This window comes from Ammospiza nelsoni, chromosome 6 (genome assembly GCF_027579445.1).
Source record: "Ammospiza nelsoni isolate bAmmNel1 chromosome 6, bAmmNel1.pri, whole genome shotgun sequence".
NCBI classification, from domain to species: domain Eukaryota; kingdom Metazoa; phylum Chordata; class Aves; order Passeriformes; family Passerellidae; genus Ammospiza; species Ammospiza nelsoni.
This window is the reverse complement of record NC_080638.1, coordinates 31307934-31333774: the sequence shown is the minus strand read 5'-3', so window position 1 is coordinate 31333774 and position 25841 is coordinate 31307934. Positions and strand designations below refer to the sequence as shown.

Below are 25841 nucleotides of genomic sequence, written 5' to 3'. Positions count from 1 at the left end.
GATAACTCAAATGGAGGACATGCAGTTCATGTGCAGTCCTGATCACTGCTATTATGTTTGCTGTCTGTTTTCTCAAATAAAGAATCTTCTGAGCAAGGCGAGGTACACGTAAGTTACTATGTGGAAGTCAAATTACCTTGATACAAACAGCCAAGGAACATTTACTGTCACTTGTTTCAGAAGACCTAAATATTGTATTTCAGAAATGTCCATACAAGGTCTGTCAATATCTACTGAAAACCGGTATCTTGCTAGCACCCTAAGACACCTACCACAAGTCTTCTAATTAGAGCAATTTGACAGTATTGCTGGAAGTAGCTTTCTCTTTCTTTTACAACAGCGCAGTTAAGTGTAAGACCAAAATAAAAAAGATAATTCAAGATAGACTCAATGTGCTATATTTTTAATATCCATGGCTAAGAAACTGTACCATACATTAGCAGCCACAGCCACCACTCAACAGAATAGAAAGCAGGAATTCACCTCCTTTCCTCCTGAAGCACAAAGGAGTAGAGTCATTGAGGTTGAGGAAAAAAAGTGAAGGTCCTTCTGACACTACTAGCAGACATATGGATAGGTTTATTTCAAGCCTGTGCTTAGATCAGAAAACCTCTCCTAATTTTCTTCAGCCCAAGAGTTTCCTAAGCAGGTAGATTCCAACAACACACAGGACAGTCAAGAGAAATCCTTTTTCCATTAGCATTGGACTCATCACAGGGAACTGGGAAAAAGGTACACCTCTTCATCCTTCCTCTCCCACGCTTACTTTGTGTAAATGTTATCCATGGATGATGATGTGACTTTTCAGATAAGACAGAAAGAGGGGGGATGGAAAAAGACCTTTAGAAGAAGCAAGGGAAAAAACAGACTTCTGCAATCTGTCTTCAGAAATGGCTGCAATGCAGGTTGCTGCCAAGTGTTGAAGCTCTATGGAGGACAAATGACCTGCTACTACACCAGAGAATGGAAAAGCCACGGGCTGTGTATGGGCAGAGATGAGTTTGTTAGGATGGAGAAAGAGAGAGAACTGCCTTGTGCAGAAGGAGTAATAGAAAGGTAAATCACAACCTGCCTTGGGCCCCATGGAAGTTTGCTACAGTAATGCCCATGCTGATAGCAAGAATAAAGTATAGATTGTGCTGTGAAATTACACCTTTCCTCTTATCCAAAACCACACCTCAAAAACTAACGTGAATTTTATACTTAGTTCTCCACCACTACAGCTTGTACTCAGCACTGAGCAATACCGACCCAAACCCCTAAGCCAAGGGGTTACAGTCTCATTTCCCTGACTGTCACTGTCAAGCCAGTGCTTTAATTTCAGACCAGGGTAAGGCAAGAACCTCCTCTGGTAGAGATCAGGTTGTTATGGTGTATGTCAATTTCTGGCAAAATTCCCCTGGCTTCAAGCTTAGACTAAAATGAATGTAGTATGGTCCAACCCAGTCTTCATCATAAAACTGTTCATTTTCTGCTCTCCCCATAGCTCCCTTTGAAGGCAGCAGGGAGAATCATGTCTCTGCAAGAGACATGATGGCAGACTGCATAGCTTCAGAGGAATACAAACATGACACACATTGTTTCAGGGTCTTTGGTTAAGTGCTAATCATCTGGATTTGGATGCCAGTCCCGATTATGAGAAATATGTAGTAAACAGAATCAAGCCATGTGATATGCGGGCTTAACCCTCTTCCTGCTGGCAGCTGCACATCAGCACAAAGCTGCAGTGGGAACAGCAAAACAGTCTCCACAAACCTACCGGCCTTCTGTCCTCAGCCTGGTGCTTGCCCCTGTCTCCTCTGCAGAGCCACACCCACACAACAGAAGGCTGCAGAAGGATGTGTGCAATTTCGACCACAATCAGCCCCTGGACATCTCATGTTTGGTGATCTCCCCTGCTCTGACCCAAGCACGTGGCTGGGCAATACTGCCTGCAGCTTCACAGGGAAGGGCGTATGAGTAATTAAGATGCCACAGTGAGAGGCTGAAGCTGATCCTGTCTGTGGGCCAGGAAGAAATAATCTCACTCCCAACATGCTGAATAAGCCGTGGGTGGGCTGGAAGGGCAAGGGTACAGCTGTCCCAAGCCTTTCCTCAGCAAGCAATCAGGCGATTGTCACACGCTCCGGTGGCACTGGCCATCACCCTGGGATACCCTGGCTGCCACGCAAGCATGTGGCACAGGGCAGCCCTCCAGCTGCTGCCACACCACTCATCACACAGTTATGGCCGGCCACACAGCCCAGCACCAGCACCACCACAGGCTGGGGAGAGCAAGTGACCTGAACCAGCAGGCCAGAACACAGTAAGTAAAGAATTTCAGTCCTCTGCTCCCGTCAGATTCCCTGCCCTTCCATGGGATCACATATGCTATTACCAAGGCACACAGGACCTACCTAACCTTTGCAAGACTCTTACTTCCTCTTACACAGTCTGATGGCCACACAGCATTGTGCTTGTAAGGGAAATACTTTCTTCCTGCAGAAACCAGACAATTCAACTCAGAAAGTAGAGTTTTCACAGATTAAATTTAAGTTGATACTTAACTAGCCTAGCTACACTTATTAGTGGCCCAGGACCTCCTCACATCCTACCTCCTACATCCTATGCAGCATACTGGTACTGCCAGAGGAAGTTAGTCATTTCCACATTAGACAGCCTCCCATGCCATGAGCCAGCCAGCTCATTTCTGCACACAGGTAAGGTATTGTTAAGTGAATTAGAATTTATTTCTTCCCTTCTCAGCTGCCAAAACTGCTAAGCCACTCGCATGGCTTTGCAGGCGACTCTAGCACTTTTTTTTCCTGATTTCCTGATGCTTAAAAACCCAACCCTGATAATTTAGGGCCTGTCTCCTGCTCTCTGTTGGCTCCTCTGTATTTAGGACTGCTGTAGGCTGAGGTCTACTCAGGAAAACTCAGAACAGAGAACAGAGCCCTGACATGCTCATGCTCTTGACTTTGAACTACATTTGAAGCAACAGCTAGCAGAACAATAGATGTTCATATGAACAGTGACAGGGTAGCAAAAGCAGATCAGAGCCTATGCACTGGATACGGGCTAAGGAGTTAGGCACCCATCAGTGGAGCCACTACAGCAAAGCATCTCCCTGCTGACAGGGAATTCCCACTGCAGCAGCAACCAGCCCTATTGTATTAACCCAAAGGGAAGCACCAGCTCCCAGGCACGAGGGTCCAGCCCATAGTACAACCCTGTGCTCCCCAAGCTCCCTACTGCACTCTGGCCCCCGTTTAAAGATGGGGGATCAGACTACTGGTACCTGTTCATGGAAGAAGTCTGGTATTCTGCAAAGCAGCATGGCAAAGTCTTCAGGTTTTGAGCTTTCAGTCTTGGAGGGCTGGAAGACTGCACTTGCTCAGCAGCTTTGTTGTCTCAAAGCTTCAGCAACTGAGTTCATGAGAGCTGCACTGAGCTCTGGCAATCTCTGCAGGGCCTAACAGGAGGCAGTTAACAGCAGCAGCTTCTTTCCCAGCCCAGCAGCTGCTGTGCAGCAGCTCTTTGACCAGGCATCAAGCACTCCTTCCAGAAGGCAGGAGACTGCACTGGACTTGAAAGTGAGACAGATGTCAAATCCCAGTCCAGGGCCAATGCTTGGGGAATCAGGCAATGTGATGTTCAGAACACAGATGTGTCAGTATTTATTTCCACATGAAAAACAGTCCGAACTGTTTTTTTCTTAGACTCTTTCCAGCTTTTTCCCATTCTCCTGCTGCTCCTTCACTGTGGAGAGCTATCCAAGTTTAACTCTTCTTCCTCTTATTGTTTTGGTAAATTAATTTTAACACCGATTAAGATTTTTCATCTGGCTCACAGTTCATGCCCACAAGTAGTAAACGTGGGAGCAATGTAGAGGCTGTGCCTTGCAAGGCAGGGAACAAACAGCTATTTCTCAGGCAGCTTTGGCTAGTTCAGCCCACTTACTCTGTCAAGCAGTAAGCACAGTCTCACTGCTTCCAACAGGACTTACTTGTGTCAGGCAGATTTCCATTCCCTACTTCAAAACCCTTCCTCAATCTCAGATATTTGCATGCCTAGAGGTGGGCAAGTTTTAAGCTGCATTCCTACCTATGGAGAGTTAGCAGACACTTCATTCTTTTCACATGCAAACTAGAGCTATCACCTGGACCAAGCTGCAAAAATTCAAGGAATTTGGGCAGGGCTTAAGTAAAATGGGAAAGCATTGCCTTGCTTTCCAACATAGCAAAAGGTATTCAGAAGCCTGGAACAAAGCACAAACCTCCTTTGGCTGCCGGGAGCAGGGCACCCTCTCCATTTGCTGCAGCCCCAAAGGGATTGGTTTCACGGCTGACATTGACCACTTTACTGAAAAGTCACCATTTAAGTGGGCAGTCTCACTCTCTGCACTTACCCTTCACTTCCCCCACCCTGCTACCTCCTTCTCTTTACCTTGGGCTCAGTAGTGATCAACTCTGATCTGGCTCAAAGCTCACTTTTTGATAGCACATTCAGGTACTGATGCATCCAACTGAGAAAAAGTGACAGACAAGCACAGTCCGACTGGACTAGAGACTCTGAAACTGCATCTGGAGTTAGTCTTGTCGCAAGTAAATGAGGAAGGGAGAACATTCAGCACTTGCATATGCCAAAGTTAAATAAATTAGGTGTGAAACAAGATTTTGGCAGGTATTTGGAATCATCAGGAACTGTAAATTTGAATATACTTTATGTCACCCTCTGGCAAATTCTCTAGAATTCACTTTACAGACAGCAATTACACAATACATTTATTCACCCCTTTTGTAAGCCTGCAGAAGTAGCAAAGTTTACAAGTCAAAAAGCAGATAAGCACTATATAAACTACATTCAGAGCTCTGGAGTGCATTATCCTGAATATACATACGTGAAATATTTTGACCAACTAATATCTTCTTGGGAAAGCAAAGCAAGCAGCAAATGGAGGGTAAACTAGATCCCAGTTAGCTTGATAGAAAAAAGCATGTCTAGTTAATATTTTTATTCTGTTCTCTTCTACTAAGATCAGAATGGTGGTGGTTGTTCTGGGCACTGCAGCTTCATGACAAATCAGCATCCTTAAAAACTGTGTTAAGGGCTCACATGAGAAGAGGTCAAAGGAGAAGATGACCTACCAATCCACCACACAGGAAAGTCAGAGTGGAACAGAAACCCAAGTGAGCTCTGCAGATGGCCCACTCTTCATGATAGCATGAGGACAGCACTCATTCCCAGAGGCACACTTACCCAAAGGACACCTCTTACTATGTACAGCACTGATGAAGAACTTTGCTCTTTCCCTAGAGAGCTGCTCTTCTGGATGGGCTGTGCACCCTGAGTACACACCACTTTCAATCCCCACAGCCTGACTGTGCCCAGTACAAACACTCCTCTACCTCAAGCACCCCACTGCTGCCCCACTCAGAAGCAGAGCAATGCTTGCTCAGAGGCTGCTGGAGCCCACTCCCAGTGTGAGGGCTTCTAAATAACCTCTGAAGGACAGAGGCACCACCAAAATAGTCTCTAGGTGAAACAGATAAAAGTAATTATTAAAATCTTACTAACAAAAAGTTTCAAAAGCTCTCTCCAGCAGTACTTCATTTTGTTAATGTATCAGACCATGAAAGCCAGCAACTCACCTAAGCAGAACAGCAATCTTCAATCCAAAGCACGTGAGATCACTGAACACAATGGCAGAATAAGATGGGAACACATTTCCCTTCCCAGCGCCTGTTAACAAAGGTGAGGGAAGAAAAGAAAGGAAGAAGAGGAGGAGGTAGAATTTGGGATAGGGATATACAGGTAGAAAAAGATATCAAGAAGTACTATAAGACTGCTTTAAACTCAAAGCAAAATTTAACAAAATATAGTATGTGGTGATTTTATTTTCTGGTTACACCCACATCAGAAATACACTACCAAATACTGCTGTACTATGCTAGAAGATTGAAAGAGTGTTAAGAAAGGGACAGGTAATTGCAAATTTGTAGCGATGTGGTGAAAGCAAATATCTGAAGCTAAACATGACAGAAACACAGAAGAACCCCTTTGAAGTGGCCATCACTAGGCTTGGTCCTGAAGAGACACTTGGGAGCACTTAATCAGGGCGTGCTGACAGTGGCTGCACCAATACCTGAAACCAAGTCAAACACATGGCGGTAGAGCAGAAGAACATGTAACTGGAAATCATTTCTTTGAATCCAGCGCATTACACCCAAGCATCACATACAGGATGTACTGAAATCAGCACAAGTGGTCTTAAAGTAATACCTAAAAGCAACAAAAACTAAGGTAAATTTAAAATCAGTTACCATCTTTTCAGAGCTTGTTGCCTTGCATCATCTGGGAACCATGCTCACAGATCAGAGTTCTGTGGTGCAGGCAGGTGTACAAACACAGCAGAAACACGGTCCCTTTCCCCAGTTATCCTGCAGGCTACAAGCCCCATAAGAGAGTGCAGGAAGATGCAGGGAGCTGCACAGGCAGACTCTGCTCAGGCCAGCAGGCAGAGACCTTGGCACACCTCTGGCCACTGGCACTCCAGGACTTCCTCCCCACCCGACTGACCACTCTGCCCTGTATGGCAATAAATACATTTTCAACCTTCCACATAGCTCTGAACAAGTTAAGTATAGGACAGCAGCGGTGGAGGCTGACAACATGCACAGGGTCCAAAGGGGTAAGGACATCTCTTCTGTCCTAGGCTAAATCCAGAGCACATGGAAGAAATACATTCTCATCAGTTCTTTTTCTCCATTTGACAGGCCAGGGGCCATGGTGCAGACCTGCCTCTATTGCCCAGCACCACACAGGAATAAAGCCTGGAGACTGCACAATAACTTCTGAAGAGCAAAATGAAAACCCTGCAATGGGAGTGGGTTTTGGGTGGATGCATTCTGTGTTATTTTGGGGTGGTTTTTTGAGGGTGGCAGTAGTAATCGTGTTTGTTTGATTTGGGTTTTGCTAGTGGTAGTATTTTTTTTTAAAACCTCCTCCTTAGGCCGGAAAGATTTTTAATTTTTCTGACTCTATCACAGGCCAAATATTGCCAACAAACACCTTCCACAGCAGCTGAGTACAGCATGCCTGCCAGCTGGACAATGAGGAATTTTACCACTGCACAGCCTTTGCTTGCTGTACTTGCATGTAGTCACCCACCCTCACTCCTCCTCATCCAGCAGGGCCCTCCATTTCAAAAGCTGCCCACACTCGATCCTCACCATGGCCCTCCTCCTCCTCCAGAAGGAAGAGCTCAAGTTACAACAGCTTCATCTCAGGAGGTAAACATGAGGAAAGGCAACAAAGGCCAGAGACAAGCATGCTGACACTGCCCTCCTGCAAGGGTATAAAGGGAAAGCAGGTGAAGCCCTCAGGAAAGCTGTCTCACTGCTCCCAAGAGAAGTGGCTGAAGAAAGCTGCAAGTGATGTGTTTGCCTGGAAACCCTGCAGGAATGAATTTGCAGGGCCAGAAGCTGAAGTCCCTTGGCCTTGCCCATGAATTGAGTGCTTTAGCAGGTGGAGGGAGAGCACAGGCACCACACATTGGGACAAGAGGGTCCCTGACAGCAAGAAGACATTGAGCCTGCTGTGACGGTGATGTTCTACCCTGTATAAACCAAACGTTAAGTACCAACACATCACACCTTCAATGTCACCTGCTGCCCTGGGAGTTCCACCCAAGGCCACTATCTTCTGCCACAGCCTGCAAAAAGAAGGCTCCTTTTTGACAGCACCACCCTAAGCTAGGCATACCAGCTCACACCCATGGGGCTCTGAGGCATCCCCCTGCCGTGGAAAGGCCACATGGTGCCCACTGGGGCTTGGCACAAGAGGCAGTGGCAGCTGTGCCAGGCTTGCCCTTCGTCCCTCTGAGACAGCAGCAGCAACTACCTCTCACAGGACTGCAGGCAGAATTTGTTCCAAGCTCTGCAATCAGAGGATATTCTGCTTCAAGTGCTTTAATTACTGTAAGCAGTTCACTAATTACAGTAGTAATGATTGGATTACGGCCAGTTAACAGCTTTAAAGAAATAAGCCATTATAGGAGGGGGAGAAAAATTCTCTTTTGGGTTTAGGATAGAAAAAGATTTCAGCAGTGCACCCTGTAGGAGGCTGTTGGTAGCTGGCTAGGTCAGACTATTTACAACAAGCTGCAACAGCAAGGACCTGTGTCATGTGTCACTAAATGATATGTTGGCACATGAAAATTATCAGTGTTGGAGGAGGTGAGTTTGCAGGAACAGAAGGTCTTCTGTTAGTGTGCTGACCCCATGTGCTCCAACACCTCTCCATGACTGGACCCAAAAGAGGTCCTTGCAGGTGTGTGCATCCTACATTGACATGGTATCATGCCTGAGATGCTTTAAAATCTCATCATGCAAGTCATGAATACAGGCCTTTTAGAATGTCTTAAGAGAGACCTGCTAGCTTGAACCAAACAGCTAAAGGCAACCACTCACACTGCCAAAAGCCAAAGGCACTCACCAAAAAGAACAGCAATTTCCTTTTACTAGCAATTGCTGCCAGCATTGGGAGGACCAGAAATCCATACAAGTAATGGGCAGGGAGGCTCCCTCCACACCTGACACATACACCTCCTCACTCCTTCCCTGACTACAGAGCAGCCTGCAGAAAAGCAACTGGACTAGTGGATCCCTGCAAGAAGTCCTATCCCAAAGGAGACACTGAAATAAGGGGGACTACCAACTCTGGAAGATAAAGTTTTTTGTGGCCATCCCTTTTCTGAGAAAGGCAAGAAGACTCTCAGATATGAGGCAGGCAAGATTACCAGACACACAGCCTCGCCACTGTGCAAGGCACCTTCCACAAAACAGGAAAGCAAGATCCTACTTTACAGAAGAAATCGCCAGTGTGTTGAAACTACAATAAAAGCAACAATACTCATTCACAGGTGACTATCCTGATGGTACAGCCAGCCAGCAGTGTGCCATGGCCCTGTGGGTCAGGTAGCTCTGCCTAACCAAGAAAAGGCAATCCCTTGCACCACCAGCAGCCACTTTTACATCTCTACTCGCCCTAGGAAAAGCAGGTCTCTACACCTCTTGCTAGCCCTCACCCACAACAGCCAGCCCTCCATGGTAACACACCACCATTGTACCCCCTGCAAAAGCTCTGCAGTTATTCCCCTTGCCTCCCCTCAGCAGTATCTCGTTCTGCTTGGTTTCCTTACTCTCTTTTCCCTTCAGAGGTCTTCAGCTGAGGACTGGCAGAAACTGAGTTTGGTATCACTGGCTGGAGAGCGAGGATTTCTGGCAAGAGAAAACCAGTAGATCTGGGCATCTTGCCCAGAGTGAGTTCACACTTGGCTCACCACAGCTGGAAATAGTCTCATCTCTGGCCAGAGTTCCCCAACGGCCCAACAAAACCCTTGGGAAACAGCAAGTTTCCACACGCTGACCATTTTGAAAGAGCCTGAAACAGGGGTGCTCATGACTGCACTACAGGGCTGCAGCCAGGCAGCGTCCATGCACAGCGCAGCCGCCCGTAAGCGCCACTCCCAAGGGGGCCTGGTGAGCAAGCCCTGATGAGAGAGCCACAGGCTCGCTGGCTTTGTGTGCAGAACCAGGTGGGGCCAAGACCAGAACTTCCTCTGGAGATGCTCCTCTTGTACAACAATATTGCAAGCACGGCTAGAGGGAAGGCAGAGGCTAGCCTGGCATAAATACGCTCTAAACAGCTTCAAACAGCCTCCTTTTTTTGGCACTGCTTAGCAGTTAAGAAATTAGCTTGCTTTTTTTTTCAATCATGGAGTCACTTTTTACAGTTTTCCTGGGGACAATACATTTAAGTAGCAGAACTGACTTGCCATGTACTGAACGGTAGATTTAAATAAAGTGAGTGAGGGGGATTACAGGTAAGGAAGTACTTGGGTAGCAAGATAAACTTTGCTGCTGTAGAGCCAAGGAATCTGGCCAGGAAACAGGGCTCTAGGATGTACACATCATTTTCCATGATGAAGAAAAGAGCACTCAGCTGGGATGCAGAGACCATACATGGTTCTCTCACTCTCTCGCATCTCTCAGAGGCCTTTATGGGCTAGCTCCTGCAGGGGAAGATGTAACAGCACAACTTCCATTTACAGCAGCAGTGAGGTTCAAATGCTTAGCATCATATGAGTGAGGAGTAGCAAGTGCCCTGGCTGCCTGATCCAAAGGACATGGAAAGCAGAAGTCCTGCCTCTACTGCCAATTGGCCTTGGTTCAGCACCCCTGTAGGTCACGAGGGTCATCCTCAGCATTATAAAAGGAAACACCAGTATTCTGTGTGAAATTTCTCCAGCCATCCAGCACTGTGTTGATGGAAGGAGCAGAACAAGCCAGCTGCCCATTCACACTATGCTGTGTGACACACACAAGATTTCACAGGGGTCCCTCTGAAAAATGAGGGCCATGCATAGGACACATGAGCAGAGCCCACCTGTGCTGTCCAGAAGGGCAGGCCCCACACTGCAGCAGTGCACAGCCACAGCCAGGTCGGACAGACTGACAAAGCAGCAATCAGCTGACCATCGAGTCATCCCCTCCTTCCCACTGACCACATAAGTTATCTAGGAGGATGTGGAAAAAGCTGCTGCTCAAGAAGCCTGCCCTGCAGCCTCACCTGCCTATGAACTATCCACACTGGTGCTCCCAGTAGCCCTGGATTGCTGGTATTCAGAGCCCTACTTGAAACCACTGCAATCTGACTGACAGGTGATGCAGAGACACACATTAGTGGTGTTCACTGTAGTGAGTGTAGCCAAGACACGGTCTTTCCACTTCCCATCTTGGCTCTAATACCATAGAAAAATGACAGGTTTGCTGTCATTTCTCACACCACAGGGTTGAACACATTGCCAGTCTACACAGATAGAATGACAAGTCAAAGACTTATCTGGATGAAAGACCAAAATCCCCTCTGTTTATGGACGCATTCCCCAGCCCTGCCAATGGAAGCTGTTTCAGACCACTGAGGGTTGAAAGTGTCTCTGCACAGTCTCATCCATGTTGTAGTGCTTCAAAGCAGCCATGGATTTGGAAGCAGCATAAGAGAGGACAATTGCAGGTAAAAGCATGAAGAGAGCAAGCTGCAATATGTAGGAGAGCTGGCTTTCAAAGGCCTGACCCAGCCCTTACCAGTAAGATACACTCATTGCCAGCTGAATGGCAAAGACACAATGACAGTAAGCCAGCATGGGGAAAAATTGGTTCTGCTTTACCACCTAATAGGGAGCCAAGAGGTTAAACTGGCACCAGGCCACACCACATCCTATGACCAAGTTCTGCTCTCATACAGTAGGGGAATGAGAGCAGGGAAGGCAATGGCAGGAAGGGAATTGGAAGTAATTTAATTAAACATATTCTTAATTAATTTTTAAATTAATCATATTAATGCTAGTGCCTTTGTTCACCTAAGCATTTTTTTGATTGGCCCAAAACGTCCCCAGTTCTGTCTCAGGGATCTGAGTGACTTTTGGGAACCCGTATGTCAGTCTCATGCACCGAGGTCAAAAAGAAGTGGTGGGTGGTTCCACCGACTTCAGTAGAAGGCTTTTCTGGCATGACTAACACCAGACAGTACTGCTGCTGACAAGTCCATCCCACCACTCTTCACCAACTCATCCCCACAGATCCAATCTCTGAGTAACAATGCTTCAGCCCCAAAACGCCGGAGTTAGAGCAAATCCTATGTCTCTGTGAAGAAAAGGTGACTGCCTTTCTTGCTGATGTTATGTTTTTCCCACCCTGGCAGTTGTCAAGCATACTATACCTGCTTTTTCCCCCCTCAGGCACAGTTCACATATTGCTTTGATGGGATAACAGGGTTTTACATTGCTATAGAAGACTTATGAGGTCATGCTAAGCATATTCCTTATGATAACCATCATGCTTCCAACAGTCACACATGGCAAGAAATCAGTTTTATATTCCCATACAGAAGAAGAGCAAACTCTTGCACAGTCTTCCATCCTCCTCAAACACCATTTCTCAGACTGTACAAAATACCTCTAAAAATCACAGCAATCCATCCAGCAAGCCCCTGGGGCTGACACAACATATTCAAGTGAGACCAGTCCATTGTATGTAGTATTTTCGCAGCTTCCCAATGTTTCCCCAGACAGTTCTCCAGCCTCTTTTCTACACTGACTGCTTTCTGCACCTCATTGTCAGAAAGAGCACAGCCATTCTCCAACAGCATAAGTGCACCCCAGAGAACAGCCTAAGTGTCAGGCACAACAGTGATAATCCACAGCCAGATGGAAAACACACTCAGTCCTTCACCAGCACAGTTTTCACCATCTCTGTCACTGCTGTTTGTGCCAACCTTAACTCCAGGTCAATGTTCTTAGTGGATTTCAGTGAGTAGCCCCAGAAAAGCACACAGGCTCACAAACTGGCTGGGGAGGCCAAATGAACCCTGCTCCTCCTCTGTCACCTGACAGTGCATGAGAGCTGCACCTCTCATACTGCACACACGATAAGAGTAAAGTGCCTGCAGCAGCAGCAACTGGGACCTCAGGGCTAGGAAGAACAGTCAGTGGCTTGCTACTGTAACATACAGTTTCCAAAAGTGTGACTCCAGTGTTCACTTTTACCCTGCAGGTTTACTGCCCCACATTATCAGTTACCACCCAGCTATACTTGAATTATACAGACAACACCATCTCATACAAAAGCATGTGCTTCCAAGGGGACAAGTGGGGACAAGTTCTTGCCCAACACACAATAAAACTGGTTTCCAAACAGCTTCTTCTTAAGGATGCCCTAAGTAGCATGCCACATGCCCCAAGCTACAAGCACTGCAAACGGTCAGGGCAGAAAACAATGTTATCCTCTCTAGCCTTTGCACTCAATGCATTGAAAAAATGTCACTACTAAATCACATGTACAAGAATTTAAACTGGTTGCCTGAAGCAGTCAGCAAGAAATTCCCCAGACAGACACACTTTACATCACTGGGCTGGTAGCTGGATGCCTTTGAGGTGTTTCACCCTTCCCTAGAGGGCTGGAAGGATAAGTTCAGTACAGATTGATGAGTACCATGTTCTCATAAACTGATCCTTGGGATCTGTTACAGACTCCCCCTGAAAGAATCTGCAGTCGCCATCTTAACCCATGCCTGCTTTCTCCTTAGCCTGCTCCCTTACACAGAATTCTGAACAGGAGGGTAAGTCACAGCAAAACACACACGCCTCATTCATCATCCACCATGAGGTTACAATGAATAATAATGTTTTCGTTAAAAAAAACCAAACATGCACATCCTGACAAAACCTGATCATAGAAAGCATGAGGCAGCTCCCACACTCAAGGACATATAACTGATCTACAAAGCCAGGTATTTCCAGAGTTCCCTACAGCAACTTCTGAGTTTCATGTTTTGAAAAGCAAGTATCTGGCAACAAGATACCTATGTTAAACAACAAAAGCTTGATCTGAAAGATAGGAGATATCTGGTGACCTATATTGCCTGCCTGCAAAAGAGCAGCTGAGCAAGCATTCTTACAAATTTCACCATTCTGCTTCAGCATCAATAATGGTCAGTGTGAAATAAAGCACACAGGATACTTGGGTGCAGCAGGGCCACCTTCCCCACAGCACACCCACAGTGCAAAGACCATGAAAGGACCATCCCTTGCTATGGCCCACACAGGTGCACAGCAGCAGCAAAGCAACCCAGTGCAGTGCATTCATCAACAATGCACATTTATTTGCCTCACGGCTGAATCTATAATAGCACTGAATGAAATTTCAGCAATCTTCAGTTTAGGAGTGGTATCACACCTTTCTGTGGGTCCACAGCAGCTACCACAACCGTAGCTTTCTGGAAGTTTAGATACCTTTCTCAAAACAGACCCTCTCTGGACAAAAGGAGATTCAACCCAAATGAAAAGGAAACTATGATTGTGGCTCTTACATTTTGTCAGAGATAATAGTCACACTCATACCACCTGACTAGAGCATGCTTACCAGGAGGCTTGGAGGTGGGGTGTTTCTATGATGGCCCTATTTAATGAGAACTTTCTATCATTAGCAACTTTCTATCATTAGCAACCCCACCTCAGAAAGGTGATTAGAACAGCAAAATTCAAATCAAAAATGCAGTAAGGCCTGCAGGATGCAGACACAGCAGGGTCATGAGACTCGTGCAGTTTTTTTTTACCCTTGTATTTATGTGTATCTTTACATACAGTGCAGGGCACAGAATAGTGAGAGAGGTTTAAGAAGACTTGAGTTTCTAACAGGCAATTTATGTAAGTTTATGAACAACTGTACTTAGTAAGCACTACTTGGCACAGAAAAGGTGCCACCAAAGTCTGTGCTATCACTGCTTCTGCAGCACCATAAATCTGACCAGTCCAGCTCTCTAAGCCAGAGATATCGTTTATTGCCACATTGTCAGAGATGCCAACATGGCAAGGCAGAGCAAGAGTGGGTAAAACACATGGCACATCAATTTCACCAATTTAATTTTTTTCATATTTTTAAATTTTTTTAAATAAAGATAAGCATTATTATAATTCCTTAGAGCATGAAAGTTGCATATGGCTATCTTCTACACACTGCAAATGAACACTGCTTCCTACTCCTAAGAAAGCATTTGTCAGGTCAAAAAGAAATTTGGCATTTAAAGTTTCCCTGCCAGCTCTACAGTTGAGACAAGTTGCTTCAGGCAAGATTTTAAAACAAACCTGAAGGAGCTGTACCTTGAGCAAAGAGTTCATTAAGAGAGAATGGCCCACATGAGCGCCTGCTGTATGGAGGACCTGAAGGCTGGACTCCTACCAATACCCCCAAACAAACCCGGCTTCACCTCAGTGTTATTCCTGACACTAAGGAGCTGGAGATTGTCCTTCTCATAATCACCCTTCACCTCATCTGTGAAGATGAGCCAGGCATGCTGAACACCACCCGGCTAACCTAGTCTCTCACACCAAACCCACCAGGAAAAGTCTGAATGCTGCAGCTGATAACTTGTCATCAGGAGGTAGTAATGTCTTTGTGGGCACAAATGACAATCTCTTGACCACTAAACACCCACAGATGTACTTCTTACTAAGCAACCTTGTCTATCTTGACAGCTAGGTGAGTCCACTACAATGGCTTTCAGCAAGTTTTGCTTTGCAGATCTGGGAAACTGCAGGATCAATCTTGTTATGCCTTAGCTGCTGCCACTTTGAGGCTTGACTCCAGACAGGAAAGAAGAGAAGGCACAGAGGAAAAAAAAGGCTGTTACAAGAAACTGCTGAGATGAGTTCAACAGTTCAAACTACTGAGATGTAGTTCAAAGGAGAAAGCATTTTAATGCCCAGAAGAGACCCCCCCCCCTCCCCGCTCCTGCACAAAAGATTGTCCAGAGGTTTGTATCAGGTGAAAAGTAGCTGAATTTGCTTAAGAACAGCAATGCTGTGATGAGCTCTTTAAAACCTCTTAGAGAGTCACTTCTGATAGAAATTAAAAACTGGCTTCATGTGGAAAGCTGCTTTCCTCCCAGGAACTGTCACTTTATCCCTACACTATAAAACAGAAGCTTCCGAGGAAGGGGCAGGTAGGCAGGTGTGAAACCAGTGCTTCTCCTCTGTATCACATTCAAGAGGCCAACTTTCACCCTTCACATATGAAAATCATTCTGCAGTTTGCCTATTTACCCATTTCAAAGCAACCTTCCAGACAGCAAAGGTTGTAATATCTGTCTCAGCACAGGTAGGAAACCTGCAAACCAGCTCCCAAAATCTCAACAAACTTGTCCTTATAATGCTCCTGTAGAAGACATTACTAAAATTCAGTAATCTTCCCCCTTCTGATGTCTGCTGAGTTCTGCTGAGCCCGTGCATCCAGGAGAAGGGGAGCTGGATTTAATTCACATTTGAGTAACATTACTGGACTGCTCGCTTCCAAGTCTCAGTGAGTCCCAGCTGCACAGAACCTGGCAGGACAGCAAAGTGGCACAGCTACCCACAGCCCAGAGAGCCTTACCGAGCCAGGACACCAGGGGCAGGGCTGGAAACAGCCAGCAGGACACACACACTTCTTATACAGACATTTGTTGCTGCATTACTGGCCATGCCATCACTTTAGACATGCTGTCCTTGCTCCCAGAGGGGGCCCAAAAAGCAAAGTTTAGAGTCTGCCTCAGCAGCTGGCCTCAGTGATACAAACAATAATAATGATGATAATTCAACAGCACTTAAATCAGACTTAGGTGAAGAAAAACCTCAAATATATAAGTCAACAAGAAAAGACTGAGCCTGAAATGTATCTACAGGAATATTTGGTAGGCATCAATCTCTCTTTTCACACTCAGTAAACTATTAACTAACATGTACTGTACTGAACATTCAGGCTTAATTACTGCAGTGATTTCATTTCACAGGTAAGAAGGACTGACAGTTTTACTACACCACACTTTTTGCTTGGTAGATACTGTTGCCTTCTTACATCTGAAGGACCCAAGCCCCAAGACCCCAACAGGGCTTTTGGTCACATTCAGACCCCCAGAAATCCCTCAATATATGCACAGCCTGCCCCAGCTGGGGTGTAACCACCAATCCCTCTGAGGGGATATTAGCCTGATGGGCTGCAACTGGGAAGAGCCATCACTCCCAGACCGGATCCTCCAAAATACAGACGTGGGGGGGTCACCATAAAACTTTGAGCTTGCACCCACTGCAGAAGGGAACAGCTTCAGCTGTTCATCAGCAGAAAGAAGAACAATAAAGTGATCCCACCACCAGCAACAGACATTTAACTACAGAGAGTCCTCCAGTCCAGCAAGCTGGAGAGCGACTCCCACCACGTCAAATTCAACTGGTAGCTGTTGACCTGCACAAGAAGTTGGCTTTCATTACTAAAAATTCCCTCTTGGCTTCTTCCCTCTGCACAAGTAACCCACGTTAACAGAACAGCTCTCTGTCACCCTCTTGTGATAGGACCAAGAGGACTTAACATCTCCTGAAAGGAGGTAATACTAAGAGAACATGACATTTACAGCATGTACAACAACCCTGGGTTTAAGGCTTTTGAGTCCAAAGGTTCCACTCCTGCTTCTGACAACCAAACCAGTGTACCCCTATATATAAAATATTCTACCTCACCCGGCACCATAAAAGGCAAAAACCCCTACAGCATAACAATCATTTCTCTTCACAGCCGTCAGCAAGGCTGGTGATCTTGCTCTGGGCCCCAGTAGCTGTTTCTAGATGTACTGGCCAGATACAGGCATAGGACTGGAAACAGAGATTGCAGCCAGGCAGAAGAAACTTCCCTCCTCAAAGGAACGGAGCTCTGACTTCCAATAAGCCATCCACCACTCACAGCCCAGACCAAGACTGCATTCCTCACTTTGCCGAAATATAACCTCACACACCATCAACTCTTTCACCAGTAAATGCCCTTGATTGTGTACTTTAGTTCTCATGCTATCTACTCTTAGCACTCAAGTCCCTGAGCAAGGAAACCACTGACAGCAGCTCTGTAGCTATCACCTTCAATCAACTCATCATACTCCAGGGAAAAAACTTCTCAGTGGCACCATTTCAGACAGCTCTGAACAGGAAAACCTGAAAACCTTTCATCTGGAAGTGGAGGAGGGGAAGAGGAGAAGGGTTAAAGAGGAATAATCATCTTCCCACTGTTGTGCTCTCCTTCCCAACTGTTCCCAGCTTTCTACAGAAAGCCCCACACCTCAGGCTACATTATATACGTTAATATAACATTTGTGCTAAAAAAAGCACTATCATCCCCTCTCTCATGGAAGGTCTGGGGTTCTCTTCCCTGCTCACAGCAAGGGGAGAGCAAGGCACGATCCAAAACACGAGCCAGTGACTGGCTGCGAAGTCAGCGGGAGCCTGCTGCACCCCGAAGTGCCCCGGCCATGCCAGCATCAGTGCCTCTCCAAATTCTGCTTTACTCTCGTCCGATGGAGTGACTAAAACGGAAATATTTCGGGGATTAGGATTCCTGAGTGACCTAATACAGGATGCTTTTGGTTTAAAGGAGGAGGGGAAAAAAAATATAACTAGCTAGCGGCGAGGCTGGAGCTCCTCCTGAGCTCCCCTCCCCACCGCCACCCTTTCGGTTTAAAAAGGGGCCGAATGTTACCATTTTTGGACATGAGCTCCGCGCAAGCCCTGCCCTAAACCACACCATTCAAACCAGCAGCCAGTGACTGTCCCGCCGCCGGGGCCGGGGCACGGGCGGCGCCGGGGGTGCGGGGGGAATGCGGGGGGGCCCCGCCACCGCCCGCCGGCGTCCCGGCCCCGCCCGGGCGCACCTGCGGGCCGGGAGCCCGTGACCCGGCCGCGGCCGCTGCTGCGGGGGGATCGCCGCGGCACCTCCCTCCCGCCCCGCCATCACCTGCCCGCCCCGCCCGCCCCCGCGTCCCCGCCGCCTCGCCCCGCCACGCCGCGCAGCGCCAGCCCCCGGCCGGGCGCGCACCGGCCCCGCCGCAGCGGTGGAGGGGGCGGCGGGGCCGGGTCCCGGCAGCCCCACGGGATGCACGCCAGGAGAGAGGACGGGGGTGCGCCCACCTTCCTCTGCTGCTTCTCCCAAGCTGGGTCGAGGAGCAGGTCCCGGTCCCAGTCTTCCTCCGGCTGCATGTAGTCATTGGTCTGCTCGTAGTGATCCATGGCTGCGGCCGCTGCTGCCCGTCGCGTCGCGCCCCGCCGGTGCCGCTGCCCGCTGTGTCCGTCCCGGCCCCGCGGCCGCTCAGCCCGAGCGCGCGGCGGCGGCGCCCGCTCCCACCTCTCCCTACCTCGGCCGCGCGCAGAGCCGCGGGGGCGGGACGCCCCGCCCACCACCCGCCTCCGCGCCGCTTATTGGCCGCCATCCGCGCGGCCGAGCCCCGGCCCCCGAGTGTGAGCTCCTGTTTCATTGGTCCTCGCGGCCGTCCATCACAAGATATCTGTGTGCCGTGGTAAGCGGTTCGCGGCAGCCCCGCCCTACTCACGGCCCTTCTCGCCACCCCCCGGCGTGGGGCGGAGGCCGCGGGCGGGTGCACCGTGCCGTGCCGTGCCGTGCCGTGCCGTGCGATGCCATGCGATGTAGGGAAGCTCCGCGCCGCTGTGGGAGAATTCCTATTTTGACGGCTCCGCGGCTGGATGGGGCGCGGGAGCTTGTGCTGGGGTGTCCTCACCGGCGGATCCGAGCGGCATTTTGTCACAGAGTCACCGAATACTCTTGAATTGGAAGAGACCCACAAAGATCATGGAGTCCAGCTCCTAGCGCCACACGGGACACCCCAAGAGTCACCCCTGTGCCTGAGAGCATTGCCCAAAGGTTGCTTGAGTGCTGTGACCACTGCCCTGGGGAGCCTGTTCCAGTGCCCAGTCACCCTCTGGGTGAAGAACCTTTTCCTGACATCCAACCTAAACTTTCCCTGATACAACTTCAGGTGCATCAAATGCTGGCACTGTGAGGATGTTTTCGTGTGGCACAGCTGGTGCCCATCCTGCCGGTCCCGACGTGAGTGCTCGGTGACAGCCCCACAGTCCTGCTGCCCGACTCCAAACACAGCTCGGGCGTTGTGCAGGAGTGCTCGCACCCAGGACGCAGAAAGAAGGGGCAGTGTCACCTGTTCTGAGCGGCAGCCGCTGCTCCAGGCTGGCATTGCCAGCACTGGCAGCCGGAGCCCTCAGGGCCCGAGGTGGGTGCTGCAGGCCAGGGACAACCAGGGCCTCCCAGACGGCAGCACCTGCTGCTGTCTGCCCGCAAATATCCTGTTCGACAGGAAAACGCTCAACTGAAGTGCGTTTGGCTCATCGAGCAGCTTCCTAGAAGGGAAACACAAGTTAAGGAGTGTACCAACACGCAAATACTTGACACGGGCTTCCATCAGTTAAACGAGTAGAGGAGGAAAAGAACAGCAGAATTGTTTGTTCCCCTGGTAGTCTCGCTGAGAAGCGCTGTGGCATCTCTCACAGAAGTGGAGGAAGCCCAAGGAAACGCCGTTCCGCAGCATCATGCAGAGCAGAGCTTGTGTCCCAATTCCTCTGATAACAGAGGAAGCAGAAGTTTGGAGCCCAGGAATGTGGGAGAGAGGGGGTAGCTGAGAATGGACTAGAAAGATGCTACAAAGCACCAGGTTGAATTGAGCTGAAATGTTCCACATCAAGCTAGATTTAGCCCTAAATCACACCAATGAGCTCCACTTGCAAAAAAGGGAAAATTTTTTTCCTTTGTCTTAACAAACATTGGGAGTGAAATTGGATATATTCTTTACTTCTTGGTGTAAATAACTGTGCAGTCTATAATGAACAGATGTATGATATAATGGTACTCTGTACTGTTCTCTGTCTTCATGTGTCATATGATGTACCTTTATGTACACTTGCAGATATCAAAACCACAAATATAATTATCAGAATTATAACAGTTCTGCACCATTCAGAGACTTGCATTCACTCTACCATGCATCACTCAAGATGAAGAAAGATTATTTAAATATGTAAGTACAGTAACATTCATAATTTTGAAGAGGAAGGGCCAATTTTTATTTCTTACAACCATTCAGTGAAACGCCAGTTCACAAATTTAACAGAATTTGTGAACCAACAGCTACAGCCTGATCACAGGCGGATACAGAAACAACATGATGATAGAGAAACAACAAAGATGTCTAAAAGTTTTGTTCCTTTTTATTATTTATGAAGATATTTTCCACCTGAGGAATCTGGGAGAGTGTGGGTATTGGTAGAGATCTGGGGGGAAAAAAGGAGGAGGGAAACAAATATATTCCTTGAAAGAAGTCTTAAGCTTTGTATTTTAAGGCAGGGGGTCCTACTTGCTTCACCGCGAAAGCCAGTTTTCAGACCTTCACAAATGTGGAGAGAAGTCTCAACTGCCTTTTAGTTAGTGGGGACTCTCAGCATTTCCCAGGAAATGGTCAGCACCACGGAGGTCCAAGCCCTGAGACATGCAGTAGGTTTCTGTGAGGCTGAATCTTCTAGATGCTGCCTCTTTGGTTACCTGGAGTTGAGTTGCAAAGCAACCGTGCCCATATTCATAAAGTTACTATTCTTACCTGTGTGAAATACACCCAGTGATCTCTTACAAAGTCTGATGATACCATAAATAGAAAACTATTTTTAGTTGCCAGTATCCTGTTCATGTACCTATTTCTTCTTGCATAGGGCAAAGGATGGATTAGACAATTTAATAGACAACATAAGTGTAATAAACTATTATAAAATCAAGAACTAGTGTGAGGTTTCTATTGCCTCTCTCCTAATTGTCTCTGACATTTGTATTTCTAACTTCATCATCCTTGCTTCTAAAATTCTTTCTTGGATTTCTGGGAAATACTTAGTTTTTCACTCCTAAGCCCATCCCAACCATTAGCTTTTTACAAACTCCTTAACAAAAGGAAGGGAGTGTTCTTGGCCAGTTTTATGAATTTACGAGCAATAGTGAGGGGTGAAAAAAGACTGTTTCCAAACTTGGGATAGTTCCCAGATCCACTTGACCCTCTGCCCTTGCAAAGAGTAGTACCAGCACCACAAAGGGGAAGAGACAAGCTTGCAATGGGAGAGAGAAGCACAGCAGCAACAGGACCCACAGAGCCCAGTGCTACTGATGGGAGAGGTACCTCTAACCCCAGCAGCACTCTGGTCTTCCTTACTTGCTGTCATTACTCCTAGAGTTCTCTTCTCTGTACAAGATTGCTGCTGATTTCCGTGGGCATTATTCCCACCCCGCTGGACCAAGTGGGTCTCCAGTAAAGTCTTTCTGATCCAATGAAGAGAGGGTGGCCTTTCTGCAGGGCAGGGGACAGAGTCACCATGAGAACAGCCGGACGTACACCCTACTTCTTCAGTCTGCAACAGATGAAAAGAGGAACAAGCCCGAAGGCATTAGGGTATTTCTGGTTACTGTGTGCTGCTCATTCTCTTTGTGCTTTGCATATTAGCTACAGGTCACGAGATTCCCTGGGGACATATCTGTTTTCTTGCCAAGAACATCCATAAGCTTCTGTAATGAGGCCCGGCAGGTGAGCTCAGTCACTGTACAACAGTGAACAAGGCTGTGTTGGAATGGCCCTTGACTTTTGTTTTGGGAAGTCTCACAGCCAAGTTTCAGCACTTATATTCTGCAGATGCATAAAAACTTTGTTGCTCAAAGATTTGGCACCTAAATTTGAACTGTATGTTGGGCTGTCACAGTAGAGAATTCAACAAGTTAAATTCTTTTTCCTAATTTCTATGTCACCAATTCACGACAGACTACCAGTAAGAGCTCAGGCCCTGGGAAATGCAGGCATTAACTTGATTGAGCTCAGTGGGGTATACCATATATTATATCTCTGTCTGGCCCAAACAATAAAAAGACTCAGGAACCAGAGAAGATAAAGACAATAACATTTTCCATGTTCCTACAAGAGACAGGGAATGGATTAAAGTTTAGAAGAGAGCACACTTCAAACTGGACACCATAAGTACACACATCCCTGACTACTGGTGTATCCACGTACAAACCTAAGGCTTGATCCAGGCCATGTTCAGTGCCACCTCTCCTGGTGGAAGCAGAGGAAGATGCTGCCCTGAGGCACAGGGGAAGCCATGGTGCAGCAGCTGCTGCAGAAGCTACACACCTCCATGTGGAGTGCTCTGAAAGGCACAGCCAACCAATGCCTTCCACATGGTAGCAGGAAGGCAAGAGCCTCTGGAGATTGCAAATTAAGTATGAGACAGCTCATTCCTGCTGCCACCAAGAGGGAGACTCAGGTTTGAGTCTCTTGTTCTCACTTTCTGATTGTGCAGATCTTGCCTGATGATGTGCCTGTAGCTTAAAGAGGCAAGAGGCAGAATTTATTGTTTCTCTCACTTCCAAGGCACGAAACTGAACATGGTAAAAGTGTGACAAGCTTTGGAGGTAAACATTGTGAAATTTTTCTGGAAAGGGAACAGCTGCAACATGGTAGGAGAATAGCAAGCACATGGCTCCACCCTTGCCTTCACAGAAAACCTTTTCCTATGCAAGAGTCACTGCGCGCTCAGACTTATCATTATTTAGCTCCAGTTTAAAAACTTCACTTAAAATCCATTCACTTTGATGTTCTCCATAATTGCAAGTCTACTATTTTGTAGTAAAATGCTTGGGAAAAAAACAGCCCTCCCCCATCTTCAAGGATATCACTATTACAGTGGTATCTTCAGGCTATTTTCAAGCAGAACCCTTTTCTGGCCATAGCTTGGAATCACTTTCCAGAGAGAAAGCCAACAAAAATTTAATTCCTTCTAAGCAAGGCAGCTGCCTCATCATACTTCAGCTACAACACACTGAACTGGCTTCTTTCCCACACAGCTCTGCCACAAACCTGTGAGTCTAACACTGACCAGAGCAGCAGTAGTCATTGCTGTGCACCCATCACTGCTCTGGGATGTGCTGGGTCCCTTACAGATATACCCAGTATGGGTAGGGCATGCAGCTGTAGGTCACAGTTGTTTCAATAGTGAGTCAGCAATCCCTGCCTGAACAAACCCACAACTGCACTCAGATATGTTGAGAGCAAAGCACTTTGAGGATGCTTCTCAAGATTTCGCACACTGCTGCAGGGGTCTGTAGATGTCTGCAGACCCCAGACTCCATCCATGGGACAGTTTTGCACAAAAAAAGCATTCCTAGGGGAAGATCTGCAGGATTCTGCCACAGAAATGCATGGCCAGCCTGCTCAGAGGTCACATAGCCCCATCATCCCTGTCAGGTTGCAGAGAGCTAATGTAAGACCTGACCATGCATGAAGTTCACTTGCTTGTAATTTTTGCTCCGTGAATGATGCAGGCCTGGCATAATCCTGTAGGGGAAACCATGGAGGGTCATGGATGGAAGAAATCTGATACAATGCAAAATGTGATACAAGCAGGACAAGAATGTACTGCAGTCTTTCATTCTTTGTGGAGAAGTGCATGGTGTGAGAGTGGAGGCTATGTGAGTTACATATGCAGAGCAAACACAGAAGAGCACACATCAACAGATCTGGAGCAGACTGTACTGCCAGCAGCCAGGGAATGCTGTGCAATTGCAGCAGCATGGCAAGGCATGAGTGCTATGCAGGCAGATGGTAATGCCAGAGCTGCAGCTCTCTCAGGCCTTTCCCCCGGAAATCCATGTCCACAAGTGCATGTACAAAGCAGAGTCATTTGTAGAACACAAAAAGCAAACCTTCTGTCCCCCTTAGCATTTGTAAGGCTGTGGATGGAGTCCTGTGGCTAGCTCTGGGTGCCAGGTTTTAAGACAGATACACATCAGTTGGAGAGAGTCCAAAGGAGAAGTAACAAGAAGGCTCAGAGGTCTAGAAAACCCGACCTTTGAAAGGAGACTGGAAGAAACAGGCTTTGTTTAGTCTAGGGAAGAAAAAAAATTGAGACACAGTACCAGTCCTCAAATACGTAAAAGTTAACTGCAAAGTGTAACACATTACATCATTTGCTGTGGCCACTGGCAAATCCGCGAACAGTCAGGATAACAAAGAACTTGAGGAGGCCACCAAAGGAAGGTGCTGAATTTCCACTGCTGGATATTTTAAAGAACAAGTAGGGCAGTTATAAGAAAGGCCAAACTTTAGGGACAATCAACTCCATCATGGGCTTGGAAGGTGAACCCTCTAACTTAGTTTCATACTGTGCAATACTATCAGCTCCAGAGGTTAAGACAGTACTATGAAGCAACATGATTGTAAAGAGATTAATGATTGAAGAAAAGTCTTTACAGCTGTAGGAAAACAAAAATGTAAAATCAGACATATGGACCCTGACCTAGATAGTCTCATCAGACATCCATATGTAAAGCACATTGCAGCACAACTGCTGCAGGATCTTCACTCAGCTGAAAGAGTTGAGTAAAGTGAAAGGGGCTGTGGGAAAAAAAAAAATTTTACACACTTACATGGGCAACAATTACTTTAAATCCACTTCCAGCTGCCTCAGGGGAACTTCCCTGCAAGGGAACTTCCTTAAGTGGCAGTTCTCTGTGTTACAGCTACCAGCAAAACTCATCATCACTCCAAATGCTGACAGGAGATGCTTCACTCCTGGTTTTGGGTTTTAAGTGCACCTCTCATGGAGGTGCACTTAAAAATGCACCCTCCCTGAGAGGTGCACTTAAAAGTGCAACCTCCATCTCCTCATGCTTGTAGCATCAATTGTTTATTTCAATAGTGAGATGGGTCACAGTGTCATCAAACTGCAGACTATATTCATAATCCATGCTTGGGTATGGAGCCACAATGGCAGTTCAGAAAGGGCTAAGACAATGCAGATCCATGTCACTCTAGAGAGGCCCACCCTCATCATAGTGCACTAACAGGACATGAATGCTCCAAAATGCTCTAAACTAAAACTAAGTGCAGAGGAAGTTGGTTGATTCTTACCTGTTACCTGTGGTCTTTAAGATGCTAATCAAGGGTCTTGTAGTATCATCTAGTGCTCCTAAGGCTGCCCTGAGAGATCTGGGAGAAACACCAGAGATTTTCATTTTTTCTGTACATTGCCTGGCCACCTGCCTCCACCAGCAGCAGAGGTGGCACAGCTTAGCAGAGCATGGTGTGGAGGAAAAGCTCACTCCCTTTAGAAAAGTAGTTGGTACAGCTGAGAAAACATACCAACGGCCTTCCAGGCATGTCAGCTTGTTCTCAGCACACACAGTGGTCCAGCAGTGAGTGGGGAACATGATACTGAGTCAGTGAGGGCTGGGATCCATATTCAAACTTTCTTAGAATTGGAGCAGGACCCACACACTGACCCTAAAGTCATTGCTCCATTAGCTTGCCTTCCCAAAATAGACTTCCGGGAGCCTAAAGCTAGCCTTTCATGGCTATGGGCTTTGCTTGAAGAAATCTCTTCACCCCCCTTC

At 47.2% G+C, this 25841-nt stretch overlaps 1 protein-coding gene across 5 annotated transcripts in view; it reads right to left on the bottom strand.

The window, feature by feature from the left end:
* ACTN1 (actinin alpha 1) overlaps positions 1 to 18747 on the bottom strand; it is an 86016-nt gene extending 67269 nt beyond the window's left edge. For all 5 annotated transcript variants that reach the window (XM_059473539.1, XM_059473535.1, XM_059473537.1 and 2 more), the window contains exon 1: positions 18524 to 18747. In XM_059473539.1, coding sequence (XP_059329522.1) covers positions 18524 to 18622 — 99 coding nt within the window. In that variant the 5' untranslated portion in view covers positions 18623 to 18747. The remainder of the gene's footprint in view (positions 1 to 18523) is intronic.
* Positions 18748 to 25841: the final 7094 nt, after the last annotated feature.